Consider the following 18,651-nt stretch of genomic DNA (forward strand, 5'->3'; position numbering starts at 1 on the left):
GGTTGTGTTGAAGACACACAGGCTGTTCCTTACCAGCCACACACTGGGCTCTGTTTTGTCCCCCATAGAAAGCGAGGAGGAGATGGCCACCAAGGAGAAGCTGCAGTGTCTGAAAGACTTTCACAAGGACATCCTGAAGCCATCCCCAGGGAAGAGCCCTGGCACGCGGCCTGAGGATGAGGCTGAGGGGAAGCCTCCACAGAGGGAGAAGTGGTCCAGCAAGATCGACTTTGTGCTCTCCGTGGCTGGTGGCTTCGTTGGTTTGGGCAATGTCTGGCGTTTTCCGTACCTCTGCTACAAAAATGGTGGAGGTGAGTCCCGGCGGGGCAGAGAGAAGGGTAGGGCCAGAGTGGGAGCGGCCTCTCGTGCCCTGCTTTCCCGAGTCCCCACCGCAACCTCCCTCGGGCAGCCTGCGGCACCCTCGCCCGCTGCATCCCGCCTCAGAGGCAGGAGAGGAGCATGCCTGGGAATCAGGTGGTGTTCTGTCAGGGTGTTACTGCGTTACCTTGAGAAGACCCCTTACCCTCTCTGATCCTTCAGTTTACCATCTCTGAAGAGGGGTGATGATGAAGCCAGGCCCATATCCCCCAACCTCCGACACTAACACGTTCCCATCTTAAATTTCCTCTTATGTCCATGCCTTGTGACTCCTCCTTACATTATATCTTTCCTAATATTTGCTTTGGTTTTTCTAACTTAAACCAAATATAGTTCAAAAACAAGCTTCGTTTCCTCCCATAAATGGAAAAGCAGTATCATTTGCCATAACGGAAAGGTATCCAGGAAAAAAAAAATACAGTGAAGATATTTTTTTATTTTATTTTTTAATTAAAAAGTAGTTTCCAGCTTTATTAATGTATAACCTTGTATTAGTTCCAGGTGTGTAACATAATGATTTGATATATATCCATATTCCTAAATGATCACCATGATAAGTTTAGTTAGCATATATCACCTCATAGTTATACATTTTTTCTTGTCATGAGAACTTTTAAAATTCCTCTCTTAGCATCTTTCAAGTATAATACAGTATTATTAACTATAGTCACCATGCTGTACATTCCACCCCCAGAATTTATTGTCTTGTAACTGAAAGTTTGTATTTTTTCGCCACCTTCACTCATTGGAGATATTTTTTAAATGTAAGGTCTCATCTGGTTGGTTGCAGTTTTTTTTGGTTTTGTTTTGTTTGTTTTTGTTTTTTTAACCTGAAGGCTGTGAGCTAGAATCTTTCCCGTTGGAGGCGTCCAGGTCAGGCAGCACGTGCTGGGGACTTTCTTGCTGTGCAGTAAGAGGGGCCTGAAGAGCACTGGGTAGGGAGAACTGCCTGTAATCGAGGGCTTATCTGCCAGCAGAGATGGGCGTGCTGCATACAGCCCGTGTTAGGAGAATGACCTTTCAGGAAATTCTGCCTTAGAGTCTGGTTTCTTAACCTTTTGTAGGTCTCAGGCGCCTTTGGGACTCTGATGAGTGTCCTAGACGCTCCCCAGAGCAAAGCGCATACACATAGACCCAAGTTGCCCACAGTTTCAAAGGGTTTATGGACCCGCTGAAGCCATTAGTGGACACCAGGTAGGAACCCTCGCCCCAACTCTTTGCCCCTCACTTCTCCCCTGGCTCCCACCCCTAGCTGGAGGCGCCCTTCCTAGCTAGTTTGTCTCAGCTTCCTGCCCTGGGAAGGCCTGGGGACAGGTAGGTGAAGGCTTCAACAAGGAGGTCATATTTGAGGTGGGTCTTAAGGGCTGAGCAGTCCTTCTTCAGATGGACAATGTGGGGAAGCCAGGCAGGCAGTCGGCACAGCTTAACCAGAGGCTCAGAGACTGAAAGCACCTGGTAGATTTGAAGAAGGTGAGAGGGCACACTGGAAAGGCAATGCCAGTGGGACAGGTGGGCAGGGCCTGGAGAATTTTCAACCACGCCCAAGAGTTTGGCCTTTACCCTCCCATCCCTCACTCATTCTCTCTGGTTCCATTGGCTGGGAGGGCTTGGGAGCGAGTACCTGCAGCCTTGGCCCCTGTGACAGCCACAGCCTGACCCTCACCCCACTCTGCTCTCTCCTCAGGTGCATTTCTCATACCGTATTTTATTTTCCTGTTTGGGGGCGGCCTGCCTGTGTTTTTCCTGGAGGTAATCATAGGCCAGTACACCTCTGAAGGGGGCATCACCTGCTGGGAAAAGATCTGCCCCTTGTTCTCTGGTGAGTATGGGACAAAGGTCACCCGGGGCCTGGTGTTCATCGGTTCAGCAAATTTTTATTGAGCACCTGCTGTTTGCCAGGTACATTGAAGCCTCATGCAAGTCACTTGGCACTGTGCCTGACACAAGGTAGCAGCCAGTACATGATATGTGTGATACTGTTCAATACGTACTGGCTGTTCCCACCTCTCTGGGTTGTTGAAGGCTAGAGAAGCTAGTAGCTGCTTAGCAGTATAATGCAGAAGATAAGCACTCGGATTCAGGGGCCTTGCTGTCTGGGTTCGAGTCCCTCTTCCTCTTGCTAATAACTTGTAACTTTGGGAAAGTCACTTAATCTATTTGTCACTTAGCCCCTGTGACAGCCACACTTAATCATCTGTAAAATGGAAACAGTATGCCGACTTCACAGGGTTACTATGAAGACAAAATGACATAGTCATGTAAAAGTGCTTTGTCCACGTAATGAGCCCCAAATTAATGGTACTTTATTATTATAACATTTAGTCCTATGTCTAGTATCCAGTATGCATTCATAAGATAATACTGTTATGATTATAATTGCCAAGGATGGGAGGATATATGTCTACTTAGTCATCCAGATAAACCTATCCCTGTATCACCCGTCAAACCTTTCTTCATTAAACTAGTCAATTTAGTTAGATTATCCACCCATTCGTCTCTCCATCTATCCATCATCCATCTATCTACCCATCTACTCGTTCATCCATCTATTCATCTACCTAACCTTTCAGTCAATCCCCATCCATTCATCCACCCAACAAATCAGATGTCCATCCATCCATCCAACATCTATCCACTCAGCTATGTATTGGTCCATCTAACCATCTATCTAGCCATTGAACCATCTAACCATCCATTCATTGATCTCTCCTACCTCCATGCATTCTTCAATTATCCAAGTATCCCATTTATCTAACCATCCATTTTTTCACCTATCCATCCTTCCAGTCATCCATTCATCCTACAAATATTCGCTGGTCACTGTTGAAGGTCCCGTGGGGGTGCCACTGCCTTCCATTGTAGTATGTAGACATAGTGGTTCTGGCCTTGCTCCTGATGCCCATCTTGCTTGTCCACACCCACAGGCATTGGCTATGCCTCCATTGTGATCGTGTCCCTCCTGAATGTGTACTACATCATCATCTTGGCTTGGGCCACGTACTACCTGTTCCAGTCCTTCCAGTCGGAGCTGCCCTGGGCGCACTGCAACCACACCTGGAACACGCCCTATTGTATGGAGGACACTATGCGCAAGAACAAGAGCCTGTGGATCTCTCTCAACACCAGCAACCTCACCTCCCCTGTCACCGAGTTCTGGGAGTAAGGCCTGCCTCACTAAGGAAGGAGGGGATGGGTGGGGGCAGAGAGGACATCCTGCTCCCTCATCTTCTCCCCAGCAATGTGGGAGTCTGTATCTTGTTGTGGGATTGGGGAGAAGGTGGGTACAGATTTGGAGATAAATCCATGCCTTTGGTCTCAGACAGGCCTGGAATCGAGTCCCAGTTCTGCCATTTTACTGGCTGTTTGACCTTCAGCAAGTCTCTGCCCCTTTCTGAACCTCAGTTTCTTTAACTGTCAAATGAGGGGAATGAATCGTTCCAACACTCATGGGATCTCTATGAGGATTTTTCCCCAAAGGCAGGTATACTTATATTGTCTGAAAATGATATCGTTTTCTTAATGTATTTTAGAAGAAATGTAGTTAGCATATCAAACCTGTTATTGCACAGAGAAAATGCATATATGAAACTGAAATAGTTAAACAAGTTAAGAGGTGAGTAGATAAAGTAAAAATTATGTGTCAGTTAGCTTTTGCTGTGTAACAAGCACCCCCAACTTGGTGGTTTTAAACAACAGCCATTTATTTGCCTCAGTGTTCTGCTGATTGGTAGTTTGGGCTGAGCTTGGCTGGGCAGTTTTTCTGGCCTTTGCTGGGCTCCCTCATGGATAGGTCACCTGTAGGGCACCAGGGGATTGGCTGCTTATTGACTGGGTTACCAGGGTCCATATGGTCTCATCACCCAGCAGGTGCTACCCTGAGCTTATTCAGAGGCAGCTCGACATTCCAAAGCAGCAAATGGGAAAGTCCCAGTGTAGGAGCACTCTTTTAAGCCTCTGCTTGTGTCATTTTTGTTAATGTCCCATTGGCCAAAAAAAAACACAAGACTAACCCAGATTCAAGCAAGAGGTGGAGAAATAGATTCTGTCTCTTTATGAGAGGAGTGGAGAATTATGGGCACTTTAACCATTTATCACACTATTGTCAATAGGTGTATACACATAGGACGAACATCAGGCAGGCAGAGTGTGGAGGGACTTGAAGTTCGGGTACCTCTTAGCTGATATATGGGAAAGTTCTTCTAAAATAGTCCCTGGAGTCCAATTAAAAATATATTAGTGCATCGCTTTCCGTGCTCTTTATGAGCTATTAAATGGGTGCAGCCCCCGCTATCTGGAAATAACTGAGATAAAGCCTTGGAGGAAGCTTGAGAACCCAGAAGCAGGGAATGCAGTTAAGGAAGCAGTGGACCCTAATCATCACAAGATGATTCTCCCTCTCTTTCGTGTGTGGCTTTGCTGTTTCCAAGGTGTGTCCCCACTTCTTAGAACCTGGCCCAAGAACAGGCCCACAGAAGAGGTTGGTCCCAGGCATGCTTTGGGGCTGGAGCTGGGATATAATAGGCAAGGTCAGTCAGTCCTCACTTGAGTAGTGCATGTCCCTGTCATGACACATGGGCCTTTCAGTATATGCCCGCCGGTCCCTGGGGCTGCTTGGCCTGGGGCTCTTTATGTGTACGTGTTTTCCACTTACAGACAAAGAGGGCATTACAAGCACATTCATCACCCCCTCGGCTCCCTACCCTCTGGAGAGCTGAGTTTACAGACAAAGAAACTCAGCACTGCATTCTTCTCACTTGAATGGGGCCTGAGACCACAGCCCTGTCCGCTCTCTGCTGTTCCTGGCACAGCCCGATCAGCTGGGGCCTGCCCCACCCAGGACACTGGCAGTCAACCAGCCACCCGGGCGCCTGCTGGGGCCTCATTCCGTCAGGCATAGATTGGCTGCCTGGGTTCAAACCCCAGCTCTGTCACTTCTGGCCTGGCCAGGTGCCTTTGCTTCTCTGGACCTTGGTGTCCTCACCTGTACCTGGAGAGATCATAGCACTGTCCTCCCAGGGATGTAGGGTTGCCCTAACCTGAGAACCTGTGTGATTAAATATGGTCCTTTGTTATTTATTTAGTGTCTTCATAGTGGATAAAACTGCTCCTCGGGGGCATTTGGAACTCAGTGATATGGCCTTCAGAAGGACTAAGAATGGCCCCCTCTCAAATGCCCATATTGCCCCCATATTGCAAAGGGCTTCCTCTTTGCTTGACTCCCTGCCATCTTAGGCCTGAGGGCTCTTGAGAAGACGCTCAGGTGAGCGATGAGGTCCTCAGGGTGTCCAGTCCTCACCCATGCCTTCTTTCCTGCCTGTCACCCATATTGGGCACTACTGGGGGATTCTGGGTCTCTTGCCTTCCAGAGTCTCCATTCCGAGTGCCCCAGCTCTCCTTCTTGGCCCCAAAGACATTAAGAAAGTGTTTATATTTGCAAATTTCCTGGTCCTGCAGACACCTTCCCAAGTGCCACATGATCCAGATGGGTTTGCTCAGTCCAGACAGCTCTGGCCTCCTATCCCATTTCGGCCTTTGCACCCCCTCCTCCTGCGTTCCAGCAGAGCTTTGTAAGCCCACCTGAACGTCCATAAATAATTTGCCCCCTTTCAGAACACTGGAGGACTGGAGTCCATAGAGGAGAAGCCTGGAAAGCAGGCCTAGGTGAGAGGACCCGACCTGCTGCCAGTGAGCTGGGCCAGGGGCTTCAGCTCAGGGCCACCCTGAGTTAGGCACAGTGGACAAGAAGGGCCTGGTGCCTGCCTTCAAGGGTCTCCCGTTCTCTTGGTCATAAAAAAGGGGAAAGAGAACTAATGTGGAATGACTGATTCCCATGAGCACTGTGCCAGGGACTTGCCCCTATCCTTTCATCTTTGCAGAGCTCCTGTAAATCAGATGACTCGCAAACTGCTTTCTACCTCAAGTCTCACACGCAATTCACAGGTCCTCCTGGCTCTCCCTTAAAGTATATTCAGAGTCTGATCATCCCCACTTATACTGCAACGCTCTCCCTCCGCTTTGGGAACGCCATCATCACTCTCCCGGACCCCAGCACTGGCCTCTAACTGTATTCCCTGCCTTTTTCTTGCATCTCTGCAATCAGTTGTGAATCCAGGCATGTCATTTCTCAGCTCAGAGTCCTCTCATGGCTTTTGCCATACTGTGATCTCCCCTAGCCAGAGAGGATTTTAAGTGTTTCAACACAGTAAGTGCTCACTGATTGCTGATTCTTACTAACTGCACATCTGCATGCACTTGACTGTGTAGCCTGGAGCAGCAAGTCACTACCCCTCTCTGGCCTCATTTCCCCATCTGCAAATGGCTGTATAAGCTGGGCTTTGAGGGATGAGTAGAAGCTCACTAGGCTGAAAAAGAGAGAGAAAAGACACCTGGGCAGAAGGAACATCCCGTGCATCCTGAAAGCACACAACTGTTTTGGAAATAGCAAGTCATTGGTTGGGCCAGAGCACAGGGAGAAGGGCTGAGGCTGCGAATGTTAGGCTGATTTCGAGCTTTGTTCTCTAGAAGCGGGAGCCATGGAAGGTATATGAGAAGGGGAGTGACATGATTGAATCTGTATTTTCTGGACATCACTTAAGCAACACACTGGTGGGGAAAAAGCTGGGACATATATTAAGCACAGACTGTATACATGGCCTCAGAGGGCTTAGTCATCGGGGATCTGGGTTCCCTTTGGAGGGAAACTTAACTTATATGATTTCCCCTGAAAATAACCACCAGCTCCATAGTGACTAGCCTCGGGGTTTTCACTGAGAAAGGCTTGCTGAGTTATTATTGAGGTGTCACTGGCTGGTGCCCCTATTGGGCTGCAGAGCAGTGAGGCTCTCAAAGGCTGGTGTCTATGCCCCTTGAGGTGAAGCCCAACCCTAGCTATTGTTTCCCTTCACTTCTCTCACTGGCACCAGATGTGTGGGTCCCTGACCTGACTTTTCCTTGGGCAGATGATGCCTGATGGGTTCTCAGGAGCTCCCTGGGAATCAAGATAACAAGGCACCATGGGACCCGATACTTCCCCCTGGCCCTGGACAAAGGGTCCTTATAGATCATCCCTGCCCCCTCCAGTTTTACAAGAGGAGACAGTAGAGAGCAGTGGGTGATGCTCCCATTCCTGAGAGCGGGGAGATTGACTCTGGCTCCCGCATGTCTCATCTGCATGTCCTTGGGTCAGTCACTTGTCCAAACTTCAGAGATAACATGATCCCAACACCTCACAGCCTGGCTTGAGGGCTAGAGGGCCTCTGGGCATGGCTTATTAGGACACTGAGGACCAGGGAGGTTAAATGACTTACCAAAGGTTGCTTGCTACTCTGCAGCTAGACATTTCAGAATTCCCAGCTCTGACCTCAGACACTGGATGCCACCTCCAGTGTCTGTGTTTCCATTAGCTGTAAGTCTGAGGTCACAGGTAACCTTGTGCCGTGTGTGTTTCCCCTCTCTGAGGTTATGCATGGGGTCTTTTCTTACCCCATCTGCAATGCTAAAACACCATGCTCAGCGGAGCCAGTGAGATACCCTTTACCAGATCCCTGTGCAAGACACCTGGGCTCCTGTGACAATCATTACACACTGGCTTTATAATTTAACTCTAAGTCACTGTATAATGGGGAAGCAGAGCTTCTTCCTCACAGTCAACTTCGTTCTGCTTATCCCTGCCCTGGGGTCACCTCTCTCCTGAGGGTCCTGTTTCACCTCCAGCCCTGGAAGACAGGCAGGGCGAGATCTGGTCAAATGCCCTCCATCAGGCTGGAGCCATGCCTTCCTCCCCAGTTCCTCCAGAGCCCTCTGGGAGCTCAGCACGTATCATTAGACTTTATTAGAATCAAAGAAATGAGTCATATTTGCAAACAAGCCCTGCTCAGCCAATCTTCCCCTGCAGCTGTTGGAAGGGGGAGGCGGGGGAAGAAAGCCTTGTGTGGCCCCATGCTTAGGGCGGACGGGCTCTTTTATAATTGTTGCTTCCATCAGTCTCCAGGGAAGAGCCATCGCCAATAAATGGCTGGCCGGCATTCAAAAGGAAACGATTTGGCCCACTCGGAGGACGTATTTACATCTCTGAGTGCCGGCTGGACGGCAGCAGGCTGGCCGACTCAAAGCAGACGTCCAGGCAATTCTTTTTTGGATCCCACCCTGGAATGAATCATTACTATTCTTGGACAAGAATGCAACTCACCTCTGTATCTCCTCCCTTTGTATCAGAGATGCAGGGAAGTTTGGGATGCTGGGGACCCTCGTGAAAGGTAGTGCAGGACCCAGCACACTGGTGGCTGGTCCCCAGCGTGGCGTCAGAAAAAGAACCAGGCCCAGGGTTGATTTTTATCTGGGTAATTTCAGGTGAATTTCTGGACGTCTCTGAGCCTCAGTATCCACATCAACCAAATGGGTATAATTAATTTACTCAACTAATAGAGCACCTACTATGTGCCGGGCACTATTCTGAATCCAGCCGTGACAGACACCGGCCCTGCCTCCATGGAGATGTCGTTTTAGTAGGACAGACAGACTAGGACACTGAGGACCAGGGAGGTTGAATGACTTGCCAAAGGCTACTACTTGCCAGGGAGGTTAAATGACTTGCCAAAGGTTTGCCACAAACAACATTGTAATAGAAAAGTGATAAGTGATGGAAAATAAAGCCAGGGCAGGGGAAAGAGAATGACCAGGGATGCTTTCTACAGAGGGTGGCCAGGAAAGAGTGCCCTGGTCAAGTGGCATTTGAACAAACCTGAAGTGGGGGGGGCAATGTCATGTAAAGAGCAGCTGAGGGAACAGCCAGTTCACAGATCGTGAGGCAAGAGCGTGCTCCACCTATTCTGGGAACATTCCAGAAGCCAGTGTGGCTAAAGGAGGAAGTGAAGGGGCCATATATGGTGATGAGTTTCGAGATGGGGCTGCCCACTATACATGCAGCTTGTCCTGGACATGTCCCGTTTACACCTGTGGCCCCGGTCTCAGTAGGCACCACCCTCCTTCTCTGAGGTGTCTGGGTCTAATGATAGAGTATTTGGTCACAGTGAGGCAAAAAGCAGGAGGGCAAGTCAGAGGCCTTACTGGCCAGGTCGGCAGGAGCCATGGAGGACGGGTGACCTGACTTGGGTATTGGCAGGCTGATCAGAACAAACTGGGGGCTGAGGGTGGAGGCAGAAAGACCGCCTGGGAGCAGTGGGGTGGTGGCGGTGTTGGGGAGATGTGGCCAGATTTGGGGTAACCTGTACTATCTCCTGGTGTGGTTAGGGGGCACCTGTGAGGGGCAGTGCACTGCGGTTTATTGAGCCTTCCCACCCAGCACAGGGAAGGCCCAAATGAACCTGGTCTGCTCTGTGGCTGAGGCTATGGGGGTCTGACAGGGAAGGGACTTGTGGAGGGTCCTTTGAACTGGGCCCCTCAGAAAGGGATTCAGATAGACCCACACACTTTCCGGCCTCCACTGCTACCCTTGAGATATCCTTGGAGAGGATGTTGGTCACTTTGGCCCCAAGCCCATGTCAGGCTCTGTTATGACAACCTCTGATTGATGAGACATATTTATTCCATTCCTAGAATGTCTGCATGGCCCATTATAAACATTTTCTAGAATTTAAAATAACTTGTTTAAAGGTGATATGTGCTCATTAAAGACCTATTCAAACAATGAAAAATATATATTTAATGCCAAATCACCCCCCTTCCCCCACATCCCCACCACCAGATCCCCCTCCGCACCAGCATGACCCAACCAGCATCTTGTATGTCCTGCCAAAAGTAGCCTGTGCGTGTTCAAGCACAATGCACATTCATCCCTTTGTACACAATGGGAGCAAGCCATACGCGATGTTCCTCACCTTGCTTTGTTCACTTACTACTTATCTCCAGGATGGAGTTCCTTATCAGTACCCCGGAGCTTCCCCGTGTCCCATGGGCTGCATAGCTTTCCACTGTGTCTCTGCCTGCTCTGACCCTATTAATGGTCGTTTGGGTGGTTTCCAATTTTTTGCTCTTATTGACAGCACTGTGGGGTGGACCTGCTTTTGGCCACACGTGCAAGTATAACTATAGGGGGAGAGTCTTGGGAACGGAATTGCCGAGACAAAGAAAACGTGCCTTACAGTGTCACTAGAGACAGTGAGATCACACAAGGAGATTGCCACCAGTAAGGGAAAAAGCAGGTTCTGACTCTCGTTTCCTTGTGGCCTGCCTGGCTGGTCGGTTGCCCAGAGCAAGCCAATGTGGCAGCCTCCCGTTCGTGGAGGGCACCGCTGGTTTTCCCAGAACAGTGGTGGGAGAAGGTAGAAAGGTGTCAGTGAACTGACCGTGGCTTGGTCGGAATCCTGGCTCTGGAGTTTCAAGCTTCTTGGCCAACTTGCCCTTAAGGAGGAAAAAAGGCTGTCTTATGACTGGGCACCTCCTCTAGCTGAGCACCTACTGTGTGCCTGTCTGTGAGGTTCTTGGGATGTCTAGAATCTGGTAGTCAAGCCAGACTTGCCACCACAGGGTGACACCCAGTGTGAGAGGACAGCGGGGGACTCTGGTTAGTCGTCTGTGAGCAAAAGGAGGGCATCTCTGGAAGCATGAGAACGGTGTGCTTGGTGTTGGAGAGAGAGCAACGGTGTGGAGGTGGAAAAGTGCTCTCCCTGACACGGCCCATCCACAAGAAAGCCTTGGGCCACTGCCCAGCATGCCCTGGGCCTTCATTGAAGGCACCAAGCTCTGGAGGCTGCCCGGGGAAGGGCTTTTTGTTCTAAAGCTGCTGCAGCCGCCAGATCCACGTGCTTGGCAGGGCCCCAGCTGGGATGCAGTTGGCCGCCAGCCCTGCCTTATGGGGATGTCCATGTTCCCCTGCCCCAAGGTTCCAGGTCACCCCGGCCTATAGCAGGGACTGGAGAGATTCTTTTTAAAGCTTAGGCTTTATTTTCTCTGTGAATCAGAGGGACAGTTAGGTGGAGTCCAGAGGGTGCTGGCTTTTGGAAATGGACGAGCCTGGGTATAGGGTGGCAGCTCTGCCCCCTGCTGTCTTGGTGTTCATGGGCAGTTGGACCCTGCAAGCCTTGTTTTCCCCATTTGTAAAAGGGGGCAAATGACCTCTAGGCCTTGGATCAGATGAGATAAATTAAAAAGGCCTTGTTGGTGTTACCATGAGCACACACCATCCTAGGTGCCAGTGGGAAGCTCGTTGATGTTGAGTTGACCAGCAAGAAAAAGACAAAGGAAAGCTGCCCATCTTAAGATTTGTTAGTGGAAATATTTCATGGATTGGTACAGTGACATGCAAACTTTCCATTCACCCCAGTTAAGCTCTTTCATTCACTCAACATGTACCTATTGAGGCCCTACTATGTGCCATGTGCTATTCTAGGTGCTGGGAGCACAGCAAAGAAAGGCCTTGCTTGAATGCCAGTTGAGTGGGAATTTTGCATTTATTCAAGGTCCTCATGTTGAAGCTTCTCTGGGGCAAAAAGGAAGCAATGAAAAAGTGTTCTAGAGCCCTGACCGTGGGGGACATCCCATAACTGGCTGAGAGCTAGGGGTGGTCTGGAGGGCTTTCCCAGAGGCATCCTGGGCAGGAGCTGTTCATGTTTTACAGATCAGGAAACTGAAGCACAAAGTCACACTCCCTTCTCTGCCTCTCCTGCTCAGGAGTGTGGCCTTCAGATAGGGAGCTGACTTTTGTCAGAAGGAACCCAGCATATCCCAGGGGAACATGAGCGCTGTGTCTCCCATGGTTCATGGCCTGGAGATTTGGTGGGCAGGTGACTCCAGTGAACTGGTGGATAGGGCCAGTGTCCCTTTGCTCAGTGTGGCTGCCCTTGATCAGTACTGTAGCAGTGAGAGCTCTGGGACAATGGGGATTTTCTGGGCATGAAGTTGCATGGTCTTCTCAGCCATCAGCACCCCGTGCTGCCCTGGCTTCAGATGGCATCTGCCCCTTAGGAGTATGTCTGTGAGTTAGGTGCTTATGTGGGTCAGCAAGGTTCTCGGACTACAAAGACCCAGGCCATGCCATGTGATGCTGGTCAGGGTTGGTGGCTGCCCCTTGCTGATTGTCCTTCAAATGGTCTACCTGCTTCCTTTTGAGACCTTCCCAACCCTGGAAGGGAAGGGGGAACAGCACTGCTTAGATGCCAGGAGCTGCTCTGGGCCTCTCAGCACCATGACAGTAACAGCTACTAGGCTTCTCGAGGGCTGGCTTCAACCCCTCACCCTGTAGTTTGTACTTTGTATGAGTTTTCTCCTCACAACAATCCATGCAAGGAGGTGTGTAGGTGTTCGACAGCCACAGATGGGATACTCTGCCCCTTGAGGCTTACATTTTAGTGAGAGATCCAGATAAACGGGTGAATAAAATAAAAGAGGCATGGGACAGCATGTTGGGGGATGGTAGCTATTCCCACTTTATAGATGAGATTGAGTTTGGGAGGCTGGGTAACTAGCCTAAAGTCAGAAGGTTCTGCTGAGAATCAGTCACTCAGGAATCAGTACCCATTTTACAGATGAGGAAACTGAGGCTTAGGGGTTTACTTAACTTGTCCAAAGCCAGGCTGGGTTGAACCCAGGTTCACCTGACTTAGGAGTCTGAATTCATCCCCTGGTTGATTTCCCCACAACTCTGTGACAAGGGTGTTAACTATGTCCTGAGACCAGCAGGGGTTCCAGGGCCTGGAGAGACAGGTGACCTGTGCAAATCAGCACATGATCTAGGATTTGAACCCCTGACCTTGGCCCGACTGACTTGTGACTCTGTTTGCTTCAAGGCGCAACGTGCTGAGCTTGTCTTCTGGAATTGATAGCCCCGGCTCACTGAAGTGGGACCTTGCTCTCTGCCTTCTTTTCGTCTGGTTGGTCTGTTTCTTCTGCATCTGGAAGGGCGTCAAGTCCACCGGGAAAGTGAGTTGTGTTTCTGTCCGTCCTCCTGTCCATCCCCTGCCTTATGGAGATTGGCCCTTGCCAGAGAGCATCTCCTGCCCCACAGCCCTTCTTGCCTGAAACTGGCCCTGCCCTGGGGGTGGGGTTGTAGGCTGATAAACCAGTCCTCAAAAAACAAGTAAAGCCCTGGCTTGTAGCATTCCCTCATTTTTTGATATAAAGATTCCCACCATGTCTGATTTCTAGTTATTAATGGTTTAACCACCAGCTTGCAAAATTCCTGAAAGTTGAACCATCGGCTCTCTTTGGACTCTGGATAAGCTCCCCCACACCACTGGTTCCCCACCGAGGTGCTGGCAGTAGGGCAGATGTTAGCAGATAACTGTTGTTGAGGTTGTGACTGATAAGTTAGCTGGTAATGAGGTTTCCTGCAGTTCTGTTGTCAATTACCAGTTCTTAATGGATCCTTGCTTTGCAAAGTTTCCCTGACCAGCAGTGTCAGCACCCCCTAGGACTTGTTAGACACGCAGACCCTGTGGGCCCGCCCTGGACCTACAAAATCAGAATTTGCACTTGAGCAGTAGCCAAGATAGTCAAATGCACACTGAGGTTTGAGTAGCACTGACTTGGATTTTTGCTAAGTCGAATGAACTGAGTTATGTTGCTTGCTATTAACATTTTAGCTGGGAACTAAGATGTTCCTTATTAAGGAAAGCTTTCATTGATGATTAAGTCTTTCACTCATAACCAGGATGGTAGTTGTTAACCAGAATGTTAGCCATAACTGAGCTGCTGATTAATATGTTACCTGATGACTGGGATGTTAGCTATTAACAAAGGTGGTAGTGGATAATTAAACGTTAGCTTATAATGAAGATTTTAGGTATACACTGATATATATTGGCAATAATGAAAATGTTAGCCTATAACCAAAATGTTCTTTGTTAACAGAGCTGAACAGTCACCTGCTAACTGACTGGTATTACGGTCAGTCTAATGACAATATCAGCGCAGAGGGGTCTGTTGTGATTAGTGTGAGTCTGACCACAGAGGTGGTGAAGTTGTTTGGAGAAAGGGCTTTGGCTGCACCAGAATTTGGAATTAAGGACCGTGTTCTCTAGGGCTGAAGAGCCCCTTAAGCAAAATTGTGGCTCTGAACAGATTCCAGCTGGGCAAGATCTAGGATCCCATGGTTGCAGAGGCAGAATGGGAATGATTTTGGAGTGGGGGGGCCCCATGCTCTGTGCCTCTTTCTCAGGGCACGACCACCCTGTGATCCTAAAACCCAATGTGGAAAGGAAGCAGGCCAGGCTTCGGGAATCTCTACCTGCACACACTCAGCCAACATCATCCCCCGGGATGGGCAGGAAGAGGACAGTTCAAGTTATTCTACAGCTCCCTGTAGCTCATACACCTGTGTTACCCCATTTTATCACCTCCCCGCTTAAACAGTGAGGGAACTGAGCTACGAGGAGGTGAAATGACTTGTCCAAGGTCACTCCCTCACCTCTGAGCCTCAGCTTCTTCATCTAGAAAATGGATGGTAGCCCTAGCAGGTCTGACTCAGTGGTTGGAGTATTGGCTCTCGGACTGAAGGGTCCCGGTTTCGATTCCAGCCAAGGGCACGTATCTCGGTTGCAGGCTCAATCCCTGGCCCTGATTGGGCCTCATGTGGGAGGCAACCAATCGATGTGTCTCTCTCACATTGATGTTTCTCTCTCTTTCTCTCCCCTCTTTCTCCCCCTTCCGCTCTCTCTGAAAAGCAATGGAAAAAATATCGTGTGAGGATTAAAAAAGAAATTAATTAAACAAACAAAAACTGAGATGCGTTCAGCACCAGCACAGTGCTTAGCATAGACTGCAGTAAGCCCCACTCCCTTCCTCACCCTGCCTCCATTTCCCCACATAGAGGTCAGAAGTTTCTGTGGAGCACTGGTCCCGAGCAATGCTGGAGACATGATCATAAGCTTTGAGCCTCTATACCTGCCAGGTACTGTTGTAGGAATGGGGCCTGGGGATATGCAAGGGTCAAGGAAACAGACAAAAGTCCCTGTGGTCCAAGCTGACAGATTCATTGGTTGTAACAAGGGGAATGTAAGAAATACAGGCTGGGGCAAAGTAGGTTTACAGTTGTGAGTATACAAAACAGATTTTTCTATTATTTATTAATTATTGTATTATTTTCCATACGAACAACTGTAAACCTACTTTTGTTCCACCCTGTATATAGGAATAAGATGGTGACAAGACCTATAAGGAAGAATAACATGGCAAAGGTGACCAGGGAGTACTGGGTGCAGTGTTAAATAGGGGGGCAAGGCAAGGTTTACCAAGAAGGGGACTTCGGGCAAAGGTCTGAAGGAAGTGAGGGGGTGAGCCATGTGGCTATCTAGAGGAGAAACAATTCCGGGAAGAGAGCAGCTAGTGCAAAGGCCCTGAGGTCTGGCTGACCAAGACCCTTGAGGAGCCCCTAGTCTGATGGAGGAGGCCAGTGTCTACCAGGAACAGTGAGCAATGTTTGAGACACAATGGAGGGGGAAGGAGAATATAATCAAAGCAAAAAATAGTTCCAGGCTGCAACTGTGGCCAGTTGAAGACGTGACTTGTCAAAGGTCTCCCTAGGGACAACCTCCTCCTCAGGCAACTCCAGGCCCCCGAGGGGCAGGCGTGACTCCCAGAACAATAGCAGGGTCTGGGCCAGCCCGAGGAAGCCAAGACAAAAGTTAGGCTCAAGCTCCGCTCCACTGCCTGCCTGCCGACCCCCCACCCACCATCAGCCATGGCTTCCAGCCCTTGCCATGGACCAAGTTCACAGCCACCGTGGTCCAGGCAGGTGATAGAAATCCAAACCCTCACACAGGGGGTACAGTCCTATGGACCCAAAGGAGGGACAGAGCACACGTGTCCTAAGGCTGTGCCACTCCATCGCTCCAAGAGCCTCCAGGGCAGCTCTTCCATCCAGAGCTTAGAAATAAAGCAGGGGTTGCAGTCAGAGCCAGACCAGGTTTAGGGTGTCAGCTCTGTCCCCCCGACAAGCTACGTGGCTGGGCAAAACCCTTTCCCTCTCTGAGCCTCATTTTCCCCTGGTATGAAATGAATTAGCAATGCCATTCTCCCCTCCCCCCAGCACACAGGGTGCTGTGAGGACCCTCAGGGCTTGCTTAGGCACTGGGCACCAACCCACCGCCCCACCTGCCCAGGCCTTCACCCCCAAAGGAAGCTCAGGGTAGCAGGAGACTAGCCCATCTCTCCCCTGTCTCACGGGCCACCCTCTCCCCACTGTCACTAGAGAATGAGGAAGAGTTGTCCTTGCAAGTTTCCAGGGCAATTAGGCCACAGGGCATTTGGGTCGAGGGCTCAGTGGAGCCACAGAGGTTTGCCAGCAAGAGTGGAAAACTACCATGTCCCGTGGCAAGGCCTGCTGGGCCACCGCCAGAGGCCCACTGGCAGCGGTTGGCACCAGCCTCTCCCACAAGGATCCCGCGGGAGTGATGGAAAAGTTGAGAGAATGGCTCTCAGGGGCTTGTCCTCAGAGCGGCAAATTCTGCAAAACAAGGGTGGCTTTGCGAAGAGGCAGCTGAGGTGAGGCTGTGAGCAGGTGAGGCTGTCCTGTTCTGGATTTGGGGAAGAACACAATAAACACAAGACACAGGACCCAGAAACTAGCTGGATTGCATCCCACCTCTGCCACCCACTAACAGCTGATGTCACCTCTCTGAGCCTCAGTTTCCTCATCTAGGAAATGCAGGTAACAATAGCACTGACCTTTTCAAGTTGTTAGGATTAAATGAGTTAACATGCATAAAGCTTTTAGCGTACTGCCTGGCACACAGCAAGCACTACATAAGTGCTTGTTAAACAAATTAAATACAGGAAAACAAGGGAAGCCACCCCCATCCCCTGGTGGTGTCCTGTGTCCCTGACACAAAGCCCTCTGGCCACTGCCCGATTGTCCAGCCCAGTGGAGCCCAGCTGGCTTTGAAGTGGCCGCCCTCTGGGGATGGCCTGCTGTCAGCAGCTATTGTTCAGCTGCCCTGGGTGTGACCCACTTCGGGGGACCAGAGGTGGGAACTGGTCAGGGGCCTGTCCGCAGGAAGGGAGGAGCAGCTCGCTGGTTTTCTTCTTTCACCCCTTCTGGGGCTTCCTGCGCTGCTCCCACCCTCCACGTCTGCCTTGTCCTTGGGAAATAGTGTTCTCTGCTTCAGGAAAAGAAAATAGGGTGGCCGGGGAAACTGAGGCAGGAGGAGGCCCACCCGGCTTATGGGATCATCAGGTGCAGGCTCCCTGCTAGGGTTTCTTGAGGGCTCACTACGTGCCAAGTGTTAAGCGATGTAATAAACACTCATCTTACATGTGGGAGCTGAGGCCCAGCTGCCCAGCTGGGAAGTGGTAGAAGTGAGTATGAATCCCAGTCTGGGTGACCACGAGCTGACACTCTCGGCCACCCCACCTCAGAGCTCATCTGGTCTGAGTGTGCCCCACCTCACAGGACATGGTCAAGGACAGTGACATGGTCAAGGTCTCGAAATCTGCCAGGCCTGAGCCGCCAGGGACTCCAGCCCCGCTCTGGCCTTTGAGAGGATGGGCTGACCTGCCAGACCTGGAGAGGCTTTTTACTGCTGTGTTGTCTGCTGGAGGCAGGCTCTGAGGCACACCCAGCGCTGCCACTTAAGTGCTGTATGACCTGTGTGGGCAAGTGATGGACCCTCTGGGCCTCAGTTTCATTACCTTTAACATGGGGATAGTAGTGAAACATATCTCAAAGGGCTAGGGCAGGACCCACTGCATACAGAAGTTATCACACTTGGAATAGTGCCAGGCATATAGTAAGTGCTCAATAAATGCTCTTTGGTGGTATTGACTGAGGGCAGCTGAGTCAGGCAAGCCCTGAGAGCTTTCTTTTTGCCCTTTTCCAAAGCCCCTTCTTGGTTATTTTTACACAAAAGGATAGTGATTGCCTTAGAATTCCGTTTCATTGAGGGTTCCTGTGCTAGCCAGATGAGGTCTGAGGGCTCTGTCACCTTCTGTCAGTGTCTCTTACCTTCCTGGACCCCAGCACTGCTCTGTGGTACCTTGGCACTGCCTCATCCTTACAACACCAGGGCACATTTATCCTGTTCCTCAGTCTTAGTTTCCTCACCTGTAAAATGGGTGCATTGGCTGTATGGTGGTTCCTCCCTAGTGTCTTGGCCCCCAGGGCTCTCAAAGGGAGCCAGAGACTCTGTGAACGATTCAGCCACTCATCTTTGAGCTCCTTCCAGGCATAAACCCTGCCTGGAAACTCCTCATTGTGAAGAAAAAGATGGGAAATCCATCCACTAGAACTGAGGCCTCAGGATGTTTGGAGGCCAGTGCTTTCAAGACAGGAGAGGAGAGAAAGTAGGGCAGACCCTGTCAGATGGGAAGGCCCAGCCTGGG

General features: G+C 50.3%; 1 protein-coding gene across 2 annotated transcripts in view; it reads left to right on the forward strand.

Annotated features, from left to right (window-relative positions):
- Positions 1 to 18,651, forward strand: part of SLC6A6 (solute carrier family 6 member 6) — an 81,938-nt gene that overhangs the window by 40,994 nt on the left and 22,293 nt on the right. For both annotated transcript variants that reach the window (XM_016209878.2, XM_016209879.2), the window contains 4 exons: positions 69 to 311; positions 2,063 to 2,197; positions 3,303 to 3,537; positions 13,122 to 13,254. In XM_016209878.2, the coding sequence (XP_016065364.1) occupies positions 83 to 311; positions 2,063 to 2,197; positions 3,303 to 3,537; positions 13,122 to 13,254 (732 nt within the window). In that variant the 5' untranslated portion in view covers positions 69 to 82. The remainder of the gene's footprint in view (positions 1 to 68; positions 312 to 2,062; positions 2,198 to 3,302; positions 3,538 to 13,121; positions 13,255 to 18,651) is intronic.

The sequence above is a fragment of the Miniopterus natalensis genome, chromosome 15 (genome assembly GCF_054644295.1).
Source record: "Miniopterus natalensis isolate mMinNat1 chromosome 15, mMinNat1.hap1, whole genome shotgun sequence".
Classification (NCBI taxonomy): domain Eukaryota; kingdom Metazoa; phylum Chordata; class Mammalia; order Chiroptera; family Miniopteridae; genus Miniopterus; species Miniopterus natalensis.